At 47.1% G+C, this 17,518-nt stretch overlaps 1 protein-coding gene across 1 annotated transcript; it reads right to left on the bottom strand.

Annotated features, from left to right (window-relative positions):
* Nucleotides 1-9,453: 9,453 nt before the first annotated feature.
* On the bottom strand, nucleotides 9,454-16,850 carry LOC101881690 (neuropeptide Y receptor type 2-like). Its single transcript, XM_005147208.3, has 2 exons — nucleotides 16,729-16,850; nucleotides 9,454-10,658 (listed from the first exon to the last, which is right to left on the bottom strand). The coding sequence occupies exon 2, from the start codon at nucleotides 10,618-10,620 to the stop codon at nucleotides 9,454-9,456; it is 1,167 nt and encodes a 388-aa protein (XP_005147265.1). The 5' UTR covers nucleotides 10,621-10,658; nucleotides 16,729-16,850.
* Nucleotides 16,851-17,518: the final 668 nt, after the last annotated feature.

Genomic DNA, 17,518 nt, shown 5'->3' with positions numbered 1-17,518 from the left:
CTTAGCAGTCATCAAGGAGGGAAGCACAAGACAGCACAAGACAACAGTAAGATATGGCTAAAAAAAAAAAAATAAAATCGCTTTTTTTTAATTAAGTTCCTTAGAACAGAAAACAACTGTGTTGGTATTTCTTTAGAATCATTCTTACCCAAACAATTCCAAAATGCTTATGAGCAGTGAAGCAAAGCCTGAGGTCATCCTCTGGTCCGTGCTCTGAAAGCAGTAGATGCTGCTGAAAAATTCCAGGCACTGTTACCATTAAAACCCTCTCACACCTGGATTCACAAATCATTACTCTTTTTCTGAGAGCCTGGAATAAATATTTACCCCTGAGAATTCACAATTCACTTTTCTCTGCGTATTTAATAGCACTTTTGAAGTAAGGTCTACCTCCTTAATACATAACTGATGTGTTCAATTATAATGCTTTTTACTGCAGTAGCACTATTCAGCTGGCACATATGACATGTTTTACAAGGCTCTGAGTGCTGCACTTGTCCTGATTCACAGAAGAGGAAAGCAAAGCTCAGCAGTTTTAAGATCAGCTCATCTGAGCTGGGAGACAGACCTAGCTGAAAAGAGCTTTACTTTTTATCCCCAATACAAGGAAATACAATGCAAGGAATGTTCTTAGAGGCACAGCAAAAGAAGTAGCAGTTAGAGACCCCCTGAACAGGAGATACCAGGGACAGTGAGAAGTCAGCATTGCCCTTGTGCTGCTCGTCTGCTGGCAGAGCTGTTTGCTCAGGCACCTTGGTGAGTCTGAGGACTGCAACCTGCTACACCAGTGCCACAGGATCCAAGAGTGGGCACCCAGCTACAGCCTGAAGGTCTCCTGGGCCTGTGAGGTGAGGAAGTGACTGCTGCACACACAGCAGGGATGGGGAGTGCAGAATGCTGAAGGGCAGCACAAGAAATAGTAGTGAGGTTAGCTCAGAGAAACACATCTGCAAGGCACCAGGTTCCTTGGGAAAGACAAGTTTGGACATGGTGACTGTGGCCTCCTGTCACTTGTGTCCCTTTGTCCTAGAGAGCAGGGTCTCATGTGTGGTCATGCTACAGATATACCCTGAGCTGCACACACAAGGCAACACCCACAAGGGGCAGAACTCCACATGACGGATCTGACCTGTAGGAAAAGTTGCCTCGGAGTTACTTTCACATGCAAGGGCTTGAATAATGCTGGCAAGCGCTGTTGCTTTTACCCGTGTAGAGACAGCTGTTGATGACTCAGAACATGGAAATAGCGCTGCTGACAGTGAAACAAAGACCCTGGTCTCCTGCCATAGTGTAGAGGCAGTCACTGTGTTTGGAACAGAGCAGTTCCCAATTATGCATTCCAGTCTACAGAGCAATTGCTCAGAGAACCTCACATTTCTACCTCCTTCAGTCCTTTTGTTTACCTGCAAACTTACTGCCTGTTGAACACAGAAAGTTCAGAGGAGAGCAGCAAGAGCAAACAGCAGTGCAGCAAATAAGTGCTGTGAGGAAGGACAGAACAAAATTACTTGGTTTAGTCTGGAGGGAGTGGAAGAGATGCATGATAATACCCTTTAAATATGTAAAGGTGCAGTAGAGAAGGTAATAAGCTATTATCTGTGTCTGCCAGGAGACAAGAAGTAATGAATTTCAGGAAGGGAGATTTATTGGTTAGACATTAGAAAAGGCTCAGAACAGACTGTGCCCTGGGAGTGGATGCAATCTCCATCACAGGAGCCTTGGAAGAGGTGAGACACCCTGTGATCAGGAATGGTTTAGCCAAAGGAGTTCTAAACTCCCTTCCATTTATTTCCTATGACCTTTTCTTATACTATTCTTATAGTATGTACATGATTAAAATACCCCAGAGCATCTCCCTGCTGTCTGGGAAATCTATGAGAAGTACTTTAATAGCTGTACTTCAGAGAGAGAAGTTCTTGCCAGGCTGTTCTAGCTGCCTGGGTTGCAGTGAGATTAGCTGGTATCTTTTTAAGAACATTATTAGAAAGACCAGGACTCCAAACAAACAACTGACTATTAACCACCCAACTCTGACTGATTTTGCATGAAGCCAATTGGAATTTCACACAATGGAGGACTGCAATGCCAGGCAGACCTTCCAGAGACCAGTGTACCCTGTGCTTTCATAAGACGCCTTTGCCACCGTAGCAATCTCGTGTTATTGCACTCCTTGAAGCAGCAGACAGTTTCAATCAATTCTTGCCATGCTAGTTTTGCTATCTTAGCTTTACTTAATTTGGTACTGCAGGGTTGTCTCAGAGAGTTGAGATCTGCACTTGAAAACCACTAGATTCTTTTATTTAACCCAGGAAAGAGAAATGGGATTTTACATCGCAAAGTTGTCAGCAACAAAACTGGACCAAAAATGCTGAATACTGCATAAATGCATTAGCTGGGGTCCACTTACACAGCTATCTGCTGAGTTCAACAGAGGAGATTAGCTCCCAGCAACTGAAGCCCTAAATTGTTATTTTAATAATCATGTCTTTATTCCTGCCGGAAGTTCACTGCAGAAAACAAGTTAAATTTTACTCTGGCCTAACCACCTGGGTTTGCTATCACTGCACATACATCCACTACACCAGAGGTTTGACTCCTCCCTAGTTTCCACATGCGGATCTCTTGCTGATTCCTCTTTTGAAGGTTTTTGTTTCTGGTGTTCAGATCTTGGCTGACAGGAGTGCAGCCATGCTGTGTGCTGATTGCAGCTGGCAGGTGGATTAGAGCACATTCAGATAGCTGTGAAATGCCACTGCGAGACAGAAATGGCAGAACAACAGATTATTTCACCATGAAGAGCCCAGTAACTGATGCAGACAGTCACGTTGAGGAGACAAGCTGAGGAGCATGCAGACATAAAGCACTTTTTGCTTCCATGAGCCCCAAGAGATCTTCCCAGCTCAAATTTTAGGGATCTGCTACCACTTCCCTTCCTCCTCACCTAAGCTGGTGGATTTCTCTGAGGTGCAGGATGTTCTCTGATTCTTCCAAGATATGTGGGAGCGACAGTTGCCAAGTAACAAAAACCCATCACTCTTTTCCTGAAATGTACAACTTCTCATTTTTCTGTTTTTTTAGAATGGACAGATGAAACTGTGATTTAGGACACTAGTCCAGAATCAGGATCATTTGGACTCCTGTATTGTCCCTGGATAATGAGATACAGAGATACAGAGATACAGAGATATCTATGAGATACAGAGTTCAAGGTGAGGTAGGGATCTGACTGTCCTTGTGGCTCTTGTTTTCAAAAACAAAACTGGGGATGCATTTCATGATTCACTGAACTGGGTTGGTGACCAATGCAATGGGATTTCATTAGGAATAGAGCAGTGCTGCAGCCAGGGAGAGGCAGCCTGGTATTTCATCATTTCTTCCCCCACACATCTGTAAAAGCTCTCATACAGTTAATCTCAAGCAATGCTGGAACAAAGCTGATAGATACCACTCCTTCACAGGAATTATGGGCAAAATTCAGCCCATTGTGATACTTGTGGAACTAGAGGAAGTCCACAGAAGAGCATATAGAGTGGTTGGGGATGAAGAAGCTGCCCTAGGAGACACGACTTGAGCTAAGAGAGGGAAAAGCTGGAGAAGTAGAACAGCATCAAGCTTTAGAAAATGAAGAAGGCACAGGGCAAGTACAGGTTCAGCTGCTGTTCAGCAAGTACCACAGTACTGGAACCAGAGGGCATTTGCTTAAACTAGTAGGGAATTGCTTTTAACAGATTAAAGAAAGTACTTTTTTATACCATGGGGAGTTAAATTCTGGAACTGACTGCCTCAGGAGGCTGTGAATCAGACAGAATGGTCAGAGTCGGGGGATTAGACAAAACGCAAACAAAAAGCCAAGCAGTGGATACTAAATGGTCTACACAGGAATGTCGCCTCTAATATCCCTAGTACAACAGTTGTGGCTGCTGCTAGGTGTGTGAGGGGAATGGGCCTCTGAAATGCCCAAGTTAACGTGCTTTCTATAAACAGAATCTTTTATTACCTTCACCTAAGACAGAATGCTAGATAGGATGGATCCAGGTTTGCTGTTATTTCTTACTTGTTTCTAGCTTGATGGAGGCTCTGTTCTCCCTGCACCATGACAGAGTCCATTCCCCTTCTGATGTTACTCATCCTAGTCCCAAAAGAGCCAACAATCTGCCCCAAGCTGTATAAAGAACTGTATTAAATTCCAAATTTCATCCAGGGGCTGATCTTGTCCTGAGTATCTTGAATTCTTGTTCTGTGACCCGTTCTCCTTCTTCCTGCCATGCAGCAGCAAGGAGAAACGCCTTGTAGGTGAGCTCATCCTGGAGACGAACAGTGTCTGAAAGTTTGTGACACATTAGCAGAGTGTCACGGTAACAACTCCATGCTTGTGCACTTCAATCAGCTAGTTATAAACAAAACGTTTTCTCCTCTAATGTTCACAGTCTTTGCTACCACACTGGAGAGGACTGAACTAATGAAGATCTCCTCCTGTGAACTCCATGAGGCATCTGCACTATTCCTTTTGTACTCATTACACCAAGCAGAACACAGACCAGAGAAAGCATTCTTTGCTGGCTATAAATCATGAGTGGCACTAAGGTATTGCTATTAGCAGGAGAAAAATGCTTTTCTCCCACAACCTCATTCAGCCCCATATACACACAATGCTTTGGCAAAGGGTGCTGAGGTGTTTGGATAGAAAATTAAATGGAGGTTGTGTTGTCTGAAGATAAATTGGTGCCTCCGTTGCTGTGTGTGAGTGACTTTGTCTTTTTCTGATTTGTCTTTTAATTTACAAAACACTGAGACTAGAGATGAGTTTTAAAACCCTTGCCTTCTTCCTCTCCCAGGCCCTCCTGAACAGAACCTTTCTCTGAAATGAGCTCAAAGAAAAGATAAATGTTCTGGCAGTAATATGCAATATTATTTTTGGCACTTGAAGAATCTCAAGCTAGATAAAGGAAAGCTGAAAGGAACACAAAGCTCTGATTTTTTTTTTTTTCAAATGCAAGGGGCCAAATTCTGCTCCGTCATGAATACAGAACCCTTTTTTGTTCTGGACTATTGCAGTAATTCCTGTTGTTCACCAGGTTAGATGATCCTGAGGCCTGATTTAAAACCTAGCACATTCAGAGACTCTGTTGAAATAATGCAATAATACAGCCAAAAGACAAAGGCTTGCAAAGAAAGCACCAACCCCACAGCTCCTGCCCAAACAAAAGCTAATTTGTTTTCAGACCATGTTAGCTGGAACACTGATAAGATGAACACCTGATATCTAGGGAAATGCTGAGCTGTCTGTGACCTCCTTCAGCAGAATGGCACTCCAACCCTTCGCGTATTAGCATGCGTTAGAACTGCTGCTTTCCTGGCCTGGTGTGTGTCCCTACAGAGCCTTTGTGAAAAGTTCAGAGCGGTGTTTCTGCTGATACACTTGCGGAATATTGAATAAAACATGTTCCATTTGACACTGCTTGGACTTCTGTGGGTAATGGGAGAGGGCACATGTTACTGCAGGGCAGAGAGCCACCAAAGGGTGGATGCGGCCTTTGTTGGAGCAGAATTAAGCATAGGCATCACAGGAGTGTGTCACATCTTTGATTCTAAGAGAGCCCTGACCGAAGGACCCAGATCATCCTGCATTGATCTAAATGCCAGCTCTATATATTGCCTTAAGACAACGAAAAGTAAAAAGCCCAAACCTTTGCTCTCTTTACACACATGAACTTGTTATAGAAATATATACTTTGGAAATCAAATGGGAATGGATTTTCAGGGTGAACTGTGTTTTAGAGGCAAAATTTCTAGTGCTTGCAGAGCCTCCAGTGTCCAAAGCACAGCTCCTGCTCTGCAAATTTCAGTGTGCTTTGTCAAGCCTGAAAGGTTGGTAAGAGACTGTGGGACTCGAGGGCTCTTAGAGCAGCCTGTAGTAGTAAACAGCAGTTCCTGATGCTGCTGGTTTTAAATGATGCTGTTGCCACATCTCAGCTGTTGTTGTATTTGCCTGGCATGTGAGTCATGGTCACATGGGATAGTTAGAGGCATCCCCACCTGTGGTGTCTGTTCAGAGTTAATCATCTGCTAGGACTCACTTGGCAATCAAGAACAGTTCAGTGGTACATTTTATAGTACAAGATTTGTATGGTGTGACCAGAAGGAGTCTCCTAGCAGGAGAAATAGGGTATTTCTTGGGGGGCTTTGAATCTCCCTCCTAAAAGCTGTGAAATATCCTTGGGTGAGTTCAGTGAAGCAGCATTTTGAGAAGGATTTCAGCAAGAATAAGAAAGATCCCTGGAAGAAACTCATTTGGTCATCAGGAACACTGTCTTCCAGAGAAGCTTTGCTGAAACACTTGCTCATTTTCATTTTTCTCACTGTGTGCCTAACCCTGTAATGAAATGCCGTATCCTTACCAGCTGTGCTGTTGACATGAATCATTCCATCCCACATCAGGAACACAAGGGCCAGCTGTGCAGAGGGGAGCCCTGCTTGGCCAGCATTCACTGAGGCACCTTCGTCAAGGAGCAGGCAGCAGGAAAATGCCTTTGACTCCAAGAATATCTGTAACTCCTACAGGATCTGCGCTTGACACCAATACAGCAGGGTGAGCTGGGTTCTTCCTACCCTGTCCCAAGCTCTATGTAGTTCTAAAACTTAGAATGCTTCTGGTCATTGGTTTCATGGAACTGATCATGGCAGTAAAGCCATCTTTAGCAGTGTTAGTATTTGGGGAACCTTCACCTCTAACAAATTTCTGTTTCATGGAAGCAAACTCAATGCAGTCCTGATAGTCTATGACATACTATTTATTTTCCCAAATCAACTTTTGGTAAGAAGTTTTGCTTCCTTGCTCTCCACCTTTTCGTGTTCTTTTTGGCAGCGGACACTAGGGACACTGTCCCTCAATAGATGCATCATGGTTTTCCACAGGGATGTATATGCACAACCAAGGGCCAGTTTGTTGCCAGCAGCGGGTGTGGAAGGTTGTATCTTTCTTCCAATAGCAAGGAAAAAGCAGCAAGCAGAGATCTATCAGTAAAGCTGCACAAGTGCATTAAATAAAGCCAACGGAATGATGCTGTTACACTTGAAGTAAATAATTTCTCCTTCTCAGTTTGCTCCAGCATAAAAATACCTCTTCCCTATAAATGCTGCTGCCAGTATTTATTTGTGAAGAGCTGGGATCTATTTATTTATTTATCCATATTTAGTTTTAAAGTCTGGGCTCAAAATTAAACAGTCATTCATAATGTCATTATCTGCCTCGCTCTGCAGTCAGATACAGTGTGTGGTGTCACAGGACAAAACCTTTGGCAAGGCCTCTAGAAGAGCAATTTAGTTCCTCATCTATCTCAGCTGGCAGCATGATTGGCTTCCAAGCTTGCATTGCTGAATGTGTTACTTTACATTGACATATATTAGTGAGTGTTCAATCACTTTCTGAAGTGTTTATTGCTAATAGTTGAATTCTTTCCACTCATTTAAGCTGCTTTTGAAACATAAATATTTCTTTGTATCTTGGAATTTTGTGGAAATAGGGGGAGAGTTTCTCAAGAGGATGGATTGTAGAAATGACCAGCTCATTAGGCAGGGACAGAATTTACCAGTGCTGTGGAGGAGAATATCCTCCTCTTTTCGTCAGGATAAAACAACAAACACCCACCACCACACCATGGCACATCACATGGCAAAGGCTTACTTATGCCTTGGCTCTTTCATCATGTCGTGACCTGTGAGATGACCCTCTCACTGGAACATCAGTGACTTCCCGACAGGATCTTCACAGATCCAGAAGCTCCCTGAAAAGCAAAACAGGCTGTGACCTGCAGGACCAGGTGCTGGGGAGGTTATTAGACACCAGCATGCCTATGACTCCCAAGTATGGAGAATGGGCTGCAGGCCCTGCCTGGCAGTGATGTCTCTTGGGAAGGAATCAGTGATCACTTTCTTGTACCTAGTTAGGAAAACAGAGCAGGGAATCAGGGAAATAAACAGAGACTAAAATTTAGTGTGGCAGTTGTAAGCTGAGCTGGAGAACAAGGGCCATAGGCAGGACAAGCTGGGGAGGAGACAGGAGAGCTGGACTATCAAATAAGTCCTTAGACAGTTCATCTCTTGAGGACTCCAGATGTGACAAGCCCAACAGCCTGGTCCAGGCTGGTGTCCTCAGGACTGCAGTCCTCTTACCTCTTGTCCTTCCTCCAGGGAAGACCTACAAATCAAAGGTTTTCTTTTTGTCTTTAATGAGGAGGTCTCTCAAGTCTCTTTCCTGCACCTGGGAGTTACTTTCCAATCTGATGAACACTGAGTTTTACAGACAACCCCAATGACAAGCTGCTGAGATCACAGTAGCAATCAAGGCTCCTTTGATGGTGGAGCTAAAAATATGCTCCTCAGCTGACAGCTTTAGAGAGGAACATATAGTTTGGTTTGAAAGAATACATCTTCCTTTGTCTGCATGTCTTCTTCTGCCAGGGGACACATCTGTGACAATCATGCAAGCAGGTTACATCTGTCTTCTGAACTGAAGCACCCAATCTATGCTACTTCCAACCACAGAAAGAGTAAAGATTTAAAAGCCTCTGAGTGCTTTGGAGAATGGTGTCATTGGTAGATCTGCCTCTGGTCATGCTGGCAACCATCAAGTTATTGCATGTCAGAAGCAAGACCTTAGGGTCTGGAGATCACCTTTGCCAAGCTCATAGGTTCAGTTTCAGTTCCCTTGACCGGCTGCCCCAGGTCTTTTATGTCCACTTCTCTGCCTGCTCTCCTCCTTGCAAAATCCAGAGCACTGCTCACAAGCTCCCTGGTTAATGAGGTACCCCCATAGCCTTGCTCTTGCACTTGTAAAGGAAGCTGTGGTAAGTAGTGTCACTGCCACCTCCTGGGCTTTCTGAGGACCTGAGCATGGGTTGCAAATACAGATTAATGCAAATGCTGTGCAAGAAATCATGGATTGCCCAGCTTCAACCTGCTCCCTTCCCAGGACACCAGAGTGATGGCACTAGCCAGCCCATGCTTGCAGAAGAGTATAGGTCTCTCTCCCCTTGGAGACATTAGCTAAAGTTGGAACATTAGGGCTTTTGGGTAGGAGACATACAGATGAAGAAACATACACAATAAGGTTCTGCACATGTAATGTGTAATATGTCAGAGGGTAAAAGGTTGAACAACCCTTTTTTGGTGAATGGAAATGGCAAAAGGGCGTATTTGGATAAATGAAAGCCTCCTTTGTGTGATTTTTCATGCTCCTGTATGAGTAACTTGAATGCAAAGAAAGGTGAAATTAATTTGTTTGGTCAGACAGAAATACATCAGATTTATTGTTTTGCAAGATACAGGAGGTGTTTCTAGTGCCTGCAGTAGCTATAACGTTTTGGCAACACAATGCTCTGCCTAAAAAAGGCATTCACACCAGAATGCCTCTAGGCTCAGTCAGCCCCAGTCCTGGAGGTGGATGTCCCATCCCTAAACCTCTGTGGGCAGAGGTGGTACATTGCCAGGAGTCTGTTTGATGCTCCCATTTAGGGTGCTGGCCCTGAAGATGTACGACCTTCCTCTAACAGAGCCTTCAGTGTGGATGCTTTCTGGCTTGTTCTGGCAACGGAAGAACATGAGGAAGCCGTTCCGGTAGTTCTTGTTCATCCATCCGTAGAGGAGAGGGTTGACAAATGTAGAGCACATGGCGCCGACATGAAAAACAGTATACAGGAGTTTGTAGTCATGGAAGATAAGGACCAGATCAAGATCAATGGCAAGCTGGAATATGTGGAAGGGGAGCCAACAGACTGCAAATACTACAACTACCATTACTAGCATTTTGGTAGTCTTCCTCCTCCGGCACTGGTTTTCATTCCTAGAAGTAGGGCTGACATGGTTTTTCAGCTTGAACCAGATTCTGGTGTAGGCAAAACAAATAATTGCAAGGGGAATGACATACTGCAGGAGGAGCATGGACAGGCTGTAGATGGTGGCATCTCTGTTATTGCCAGAAGGCCATTTTTCCGAGCAGACAGCCATTTTGAGGTTGATGGATGGGATTTCCTCATATCGGTACTCTCTGAAGATGGCCAGAGGACCTGCCAGCACAGCTGCTGCTAGCCACATGACAGCAATGATGGTGAAGCTGAGCCTCTTGGAAATCCTGCTGTCCAGGTGGAAAACAATACACCGATACCTGTCCAGGGCAATCACAGTTAGGGTGAGAGTGGACACATGGACACTTAGAGCTTGAGCATAAGGAACCAGATGGCAAAGAACAGCCCCAAACTTCCACTCATCCAGCAGCGTGTAGACTAGGGTGAAGGGCAGACAGAGTGTGTCCACCATGAGATCTGCTAGGGCCAAGTTAGCTATGAAGAAGTTGGTGACAGTCCTCATGGTCTTGTACTTCACTATGATATAAATGACCAAGGAGTTGCCAATGAACCCCAGCAGAATGATGAGGGAGTAGGCAGCAATCAGAACAACCTGCACCCCGAGGATCTTGGTGCTGTCCATCATAACACTGCGGGACCCAGAGAGATCCTGGCTAGGAGTGACAAAGTCCTTGGCATGCCAGCCCTGTGGCAGCTTCTCCTCCAATGCTGTCTTCTCCATGGTGAGAGTGCTGTTGGCTCCCTCCAATGGTCCCATGTGTGGCCTGAGACTTTCTGTCAGGAGGTGAAGGAGGTCTGGAACACAGACACAGCAGAAGTGAGAGCTCAGGAGACAGCAGAGCATCTGCAAGAACTGAGACTCAAAGGGCATGTCCCACATGGCATTTTGGGCTAAACAGCAGCAGTGGTGATATCCTCCTTCCTTCTCCCTTACCCCCATCCATTCTCATACTGAATGGTCTTGCAGCTCTCTTACACTTCCCATTAGAACCTACGATCAGTTGAATGCCAATTTCCCAAGGAAAGGTCAGGGAAAAATGCAACATTTCACCCAAGCTTCTGAGATTCTGTTTATTTGAATCAAATGGGGAAAAAAACCTCAACTAGCCAGGGCTGGACTGGTAGGTCCTGAAGAGATCTCCTGCTCATGGAGACCCTTTGCATGCTGCCTCTTCTGCTTCCTCAGGCTAGGCTTTGCAAAACAGGGAAGTCACTTCAAGCAAGCCAAGAATCTGGGACCTCTTAGGGCTGACAGAAGCAATCAGTGATGGTGTCAGTCATCTTTGATGAGATTTTCTGGCCTACAAAAAAATCCCTGAGTGCTACCTCCTTAAAAACTAGGAAAGGAGAAAAACAAGACATAATCAAATTCATGGGTTCTTTTCCAGCTCCCCATAGCTGTTTATTTCCAGATTGTGCACCAGGTTTTTTCAGTTTCTTATTTCTCACCTCTCCAGGTGAAAGTATCTGTCACCCTGTCTCTGCAGGAGTCTCCACCACTGCTCCTGCTAGTGATGCTACCACCCAACTAAACCCAGTGGATCCTGCTCCCAGCCCATGGTAATGTGGTTAGCAAAACTAATACCATTTTATGAGGCAAGCAGCCACTCTCTGTGAGTAAGCAGGTCACGTATTATTCCCTTTCTCTCACTATCAGGCCCTGAAGGTCCTGTGAACCAACTAGAGAAAACAAAGTTTTCTTCCTCCCCTGCCAGCCTCAAGGTTCCTGGGTGCCAGGATGATTACTCGCTTCCTATCTGGCCTTGAAGGCCCCACGCACTCAGTCAGGCAGCTGTTGATGACCCCATCATGGGACAGGGAATCATAACAGCACACAGCACTGGCCATAAAATCGAGCATTTACAAGTCCTAAGTGGGGAACTACTGAACAGTGAGACCCATAGCCAGGGACGCCCCCACTATCCTCTGCTGCCTTCGAGGACTGAGTGTGTCTTAAGAGACTTAAGTGTAAGCACTTTTATAGGACTTTTAAGACTAGATGACAATTGTTATATGGGTACAGCAAACCATGTATTAGAATTTGACCTGCTCTGCAGCGGGTTCAGGTGATTATAAGTTAAGTTGTATTATAAACTGTGTATTACTTAGGTGACCAGATATCATAAGTTGCATCATAAATTCTGTATTGCACTACTTGTAGATTGTACCACATGGATCTGGCTTATAGAAATCCTGTGCTACACTAACCGTAATATCCTGTTAAGATAACAAAGCTTTAATTGTGACCACGATTTAGTGTTGTCATCATTGCCAAGGATCCCTAAAAGAACCTGTCTGTCCCCTTCAGTCTGTGCTGGCTGTGCAAAGGAGGGAGCTCCTGCAGGGGCTTTTGCAGGGGGCAAACTGCTGGCGCTGTGAACCAGCCTCCTGCAGAGCTGTTGCTGAGAATCCAGGCACAAACAGGCCTGAGAGCCAAAGCTGCGGCATCAGTGAGCTCCTGCCACGTGGTGCTCAAATGTCTGCGTGAGCATGGCTTTGGGAGCAGGGAGCCTGGCTGATGAGCGAGAACTGACTCGGCTGAAACCCACGGCTAGCATTTGGTGCCACTGTAACAGCAGAGTGCTGTCACGACAGGGCTATCATTGAGTCCAAACACAGCAGGAGAAAAGCCAGCTCTGTTACTGGCTTCTTCTCAGCCTCTGTGGCTCAGAATTGCTGCTGGGGTATGAGGAGACGGGTGGACATGGCCCCTTACATATCCCATCTCCCCAGCACTGTGTGGGGCCCCCGTTCCCACTGCACACTTGATCAAAACTGAGCAAAAGTCATGACTGTGCCCAAACAGGGTGGTCTGCAGAGCATTGTGTTTCTCTGATCTGCACAGAGAGGGGATGATGCCCTGCCACTGACAGCTTAAATGAAGCTGGGAATTAGAGGCACACTGCTGTGACCCTGAGGAATTAATTGGTCTGGGTTTGTACCAGATGAGATTGGAGTATTTGATAACTAGGTGCTGCTGGGCTTCCTGCAAGTCCCATACCCTGCCAGGCAAGTGTTTAGGGACAGCCTGTCCTGGAAAAGGGGGAGTGCTTTTCTGTACATTTTATGAAATGCTGAAACTGCATTTCAGCCAGTTCCATAAACAAACAGCATTAAATAATGCTGGCAGGATGGTCAAGGTGGCAGTGATTAAGTTGCAATGAGTAATTCTGCTTGTTCTTTCATTGCTCCTCAGAGTAAGGGTTGTGATTCCCCCATGGGAGCTGCTCCTAGGGGCTGCAAAAGAGCTACCTATGTTAGGTAGGCCCTGCTTGCACACTTGCTTTCTCCTGCCCTCTCCATGTCCCTTGGCTTGCCTAACTTGCCTAACTGCTGGCCAGTTTACACCGAAGATTCCTGTATGTGGAGTTGCTGGGCTCAAATATTGTGATAATGGATGCCGTAAAGCTACCTAAGAGGATAAGAAGGTAGCTCTAGGCAGCAGGAGGAAAAAATGGGTGGATTTGCTGGGGTAGGGGTTTGCTAAAGGGTGGTCTCAGATCTCCGCAACACCACTGCCCCCAGCCCTGGGAAGGTCCTAGTTTCTAAGGCAGGAGAGATGACCACAAAGCCACCCTGTGCAGCTGATGCAATGGGACTCGGAGCAAGGCAACAGGCACTACTTGATCACTATCACTTGTAACCCCTTTTCTGTGACTTGCCCATTTACCTTCAGTACCAAGTCCTGGCACAGCACCAATGGACACTCCATTCCCTTTTTCCCCACCTCACCCACCAACTGGTTGCCAGTTCCCTTGTTCACATCTCAGGCTTTTCCCTTTCAATGGAGACTGGCAGCTACCCACTATCTGAGAGGAGCCAGGAACATAGTGATTATTGAAGCTGTTTTGTTTCCTAACAAAATGGCCTTAATGGAGTTATTATTTGATTTGCTTTGCTTTGTGTTTTTTTTCCAAAGGAGAACTATTAAAAATCAATTAAGGTATTTTAATTAAGAGACAAAATGGTCATAACAAGTGTTCCCACTCCAGGGGCTGCCTGGAGGTCACAGGGATGCTGCTAGGAGTGGACTGAGGTCTGTTCCAGCAAGTAATGGAAGAACTGGCATATGTCTAGGCTGCTGCAGGCACACACTCCCATGCCCAGCAGGCCTGCCAGGCTAGATGGAAAAATCCTTGGAGCAGAGATACAACCTGCATGGCAGACCAGGAGTAGGCAGAAAGAACGCTAAGCCATTTCCTCTGTGCTGGGCTGCCATGAAGGGATGCAGAAACAGGGCATTGCCTGTATCCTGCCCTCATCCTCTCTTCCAGCTGAGATTCAGCCTGAGGCAGGGCTAGGACCCAGGGAAGGCTCCCAAGGAGGCAGAAAGCTGTTCCCTGTGCCAGCAGGGTTCAGCCTTTGAGAAGGGAGGAAGCACTTCACTGAGCACACTGCTGTCCATGACTGAGAGGGACAGTGACCAACTCCAAAATCCATTCCTACAGCAGGCCAAGTCTAGGTGTCCTGGGACTCACATGCACCTCTGCTTCCTGGGGACAGCCCAGATCCCTCCATGTCCCTGCTGCAAACCAAGGCACACAGACAGCCTGGTCCAGCTCTGTCAGGGCACATCCAGTCCTGGAAGAACCATCTGCAATGCCTGGCAGGGTTCAGAAAGCAGGGCTGGAGGGGTGGGCAGAGGGCTGGAGAAAACAGAGCTTGTTAATTAAAATTCCTCTTTTTGTCCCATGAAGCAAGCCCAGGGTTTCTGCAGCCAGAAGGAACATGGCACAGGGACAAGGGGTGCAGGAAAGAGGGAAGTAAGGGCAAAGATTGCTCAGAGTGTAGCCAGCAATTGTAATTTTATTGCAGTAATCATGGATGGGAAGGGAGGGAGTGGAGGGACTTTGACCAGCTTCTGCTCTCTGGCTAATGAGAGCCACAATCTCCTCCTACAGCAGCACTGGGGTGTGAGCACTGAGGCTGGTGGATACTCCTATGGCTTGGCTCACTGACTTACTCTCTGCTGTGTCCTTCATCCAAAGCATCTCAAAACCTGCATGTAACCCTTCATCTCCAGCAGCTGTCTGGAGCACTGGCTCCCAGTGCTCATCCCCAGTCCCATAGCTGGCAGGAGGCAGGTGTCTGTGGCAAGGAGGTCTGAGCCCATCCCTCATCACCAGAACCCAGCTGTCACCCTGGGCAAGCCACCTTCTACCACCTTCTACCACGTTCCCCTACCACACTCGAAAGGCAGCAACGGGCTGAAGCCCTGCGCCACACAGCACAGCACTTACAAGAGGAGAACACAATAGATTGAGATATGGAGATTAAATCAGCTTGCAAGAGACCACACAGCACATCCGCGGCAGGGCTGGGAACAGAGCCCAAGTTTCCTAACTCCAGTTTCCTGCATTCCCCACCAGAGAGGACTCTGCATCTCTCAGGATAAAACCTGAATGTGGGTTTCAGGATCTGCATGAAAATGCAAAACGTAAGCAATGGAGGGGAAGGGTTTTGCCTTCTCTGTGCAATGGGTTGGCTTCAGGACAAACAGCAGCTCTGGGGTGATTTCCTGAAACCAAACAGCAGAAAGAAGTTGTCCCAGGTTCTTCCATCTCCAGTGAAGGGGTGATTGTCCTACTATGACACCACTGCAGAAGGGAAGACCCTCTGACCCACCCACTGTCTTCTGCATCTTTCTGAATTACCTACCCAGATCAGGCCCATTGGTGCAGAAACCTCATGGTATCAGACACGCATTGCCAGCCCTGCATGTGCAAAGATCCAGGGCCCCAGAGCAGCTTTTAGGGGACCCCAGTGTAGAAATGGCACTGGGAGACAAAAGTGCAAGGAGAAGAGGATACCTGTGGTTCCTCAATCCAAGTATCTGCAGGTCCCTGCATAGGTCGGGGCCAGAGAAGACTGAAGGGAACAAGGCAAGAAGGATGCTTTAGCCAGTCAGCTCAGGACAGGAGCTGAAAAAAGGTGGTGATGAGAAGAGATCCATTTGGCAAGGATACACGCTTTCTCCTGGAAATCTCTCCTACAGAAAGCAGGGGGCAACAGAGCAGGACCCCTTGCCCTGTGGGACACACCATGGGAGCAGAACAAAGCTGGCTAGGAGACAGGGCTCAGCAGGTGATGCTGCAATAGAGTCACACCAGTTTCTGGGGTTGCAGAAGGGAAGAGCTTAGTGAAGGGATACTTATAACCCTGGGGAGTCTGTTACCTCCTTAAATCTGGGGAGGCTGGGGTAGATGAGACAAGGGAGGAGAGGGAAGTAAGAACCAACAGAACAACCAGGGAGAAAACCCAGTATCCTGCTTTGGGACAGACCAGAAACTCCATAGGTGAAATGGAGGCTACAACAGGACTACAGAAGGCTTCATCTGTTCAACAGTTAACATGCAGTGAGCACAGAAAGACAGCAAGCACCAGTTTTCCTCCTGCAGACCCCTATCTCCCTTTGCATCTCTCACTGAGGGCACTGATCTCTGACTGAGCCGAGTGACCGCAATATGTGCAGTCCCAGCATGGAGGAGCTGACAGGAGGTTTGAACCAAACCACGAGGAGGCAGATTGTGGGAGAGATCCAGATTTCTCAGGCAGCCACGCACCTGAGCCCCACACCTGCAGCTCTGTCCCTGTACATGCCTGGTTTGTGCAGCCCCCTGGAGCAACCTGCTCTCCTCACTGCTCTCTCTCAGCATCCTGCTTCCCAGACTCCCTGTCGAAACTCCTGCTCGTGTTTCTTGTTCACTTTCTCTCTATTCCATCTCACAGCTGCCAGTACCCAAAATTCAGTTTCCCAAAGATGCTTGTACCTTTTTTTGCCTGGATCATGTGTCATGGCCAAGACCTGCCTCCCCCCTCCCCCCCCCCCCAGCCTTGCCATACAGGTGAGCCCTCCCCAACACACCTGCAAAGGTCAGAGCATCCTCCTCCTCCAGGAACCGAGCTGCTCACCTCAGATTATTGTCTCATTGCCTGCCGGGATGGAGCACTTGGTCCTCTCCGCTCTCTGTGAGTCAACCTGTGGCAAAGGGGTGAAAAGCACTTTTCTGTGACTGTCCTCAGGAAAGCGAGGAAGTCAGGTGAGGATCCAGGCTGCTGGAGGGTGCCTCATCGCTGGGGGTAGCTTCAGTACCACCCTGAGCATCTGGAGAGCACCCTCTTGCAGGCTGACTGACAGCCCCGTATCGCAAGGCTGGATGCTGGGTTAGCTCCTGAATGACAGAAAGGCAGGGAGCGTGTGTTTAACAAACAGAAATGGAAAGGAGGAGGGAGCCTGCTGCTGCTGTTTATACAGTGTTCAGCCACTGAGGGGCTTCTTGCATCGGGGAGAGAGAAGCTTTTCCAACACACCCACAGTTCCCTCTCCGGAGAAAAGTGGTGGGAGATGGAGGTCTGCAAGCTCCTTGCCTGTGCCACTGACCAGGGCAAGTGTCCATCCACCCTTACTCCAAAGCTGTCCCATCTGCTCAGGCTTTAAACTTATTGGGACTGGCACAGTCTTGCCCAGGGGTGACTCTTCCCTGCAGCAAGAGGTCTGCAGGTCCTGCAACTCAGCAGAGCCCTCACAGACCTCCCCTCATCCTCCTCTGTCTTTGTGTTAGTACAGTGCCCTGTATGGAGCAGTCTGCTGCTGTGGGGCAGGCCTTCAGGTACTCTTGTGATGCAAGTAGAAGTAATGGTGAGAAGTTTTAGCC

Source organism: Melopsittacus undulatus, chromosome 10 (genome assembly GCF_012275295.1).
Source record: "Melopsittacus undulatus isolate bMelUnd1 chromosome 10, bMelUnd1.mat.Z, whole genome shotgun sequence".
NCBI classification, from domain to species: Eukaryota; Metazoa; Chordata; class Aves; order Psittaciformes; family Psittaculidae; genus Melopsittacus; species Melopsittacus undulatus.
The sequence above is the reverse complement of the archived record's forward strand: the minus strand, read 5'-3'. Positions and strand labels throughout refer to the sequence as shown.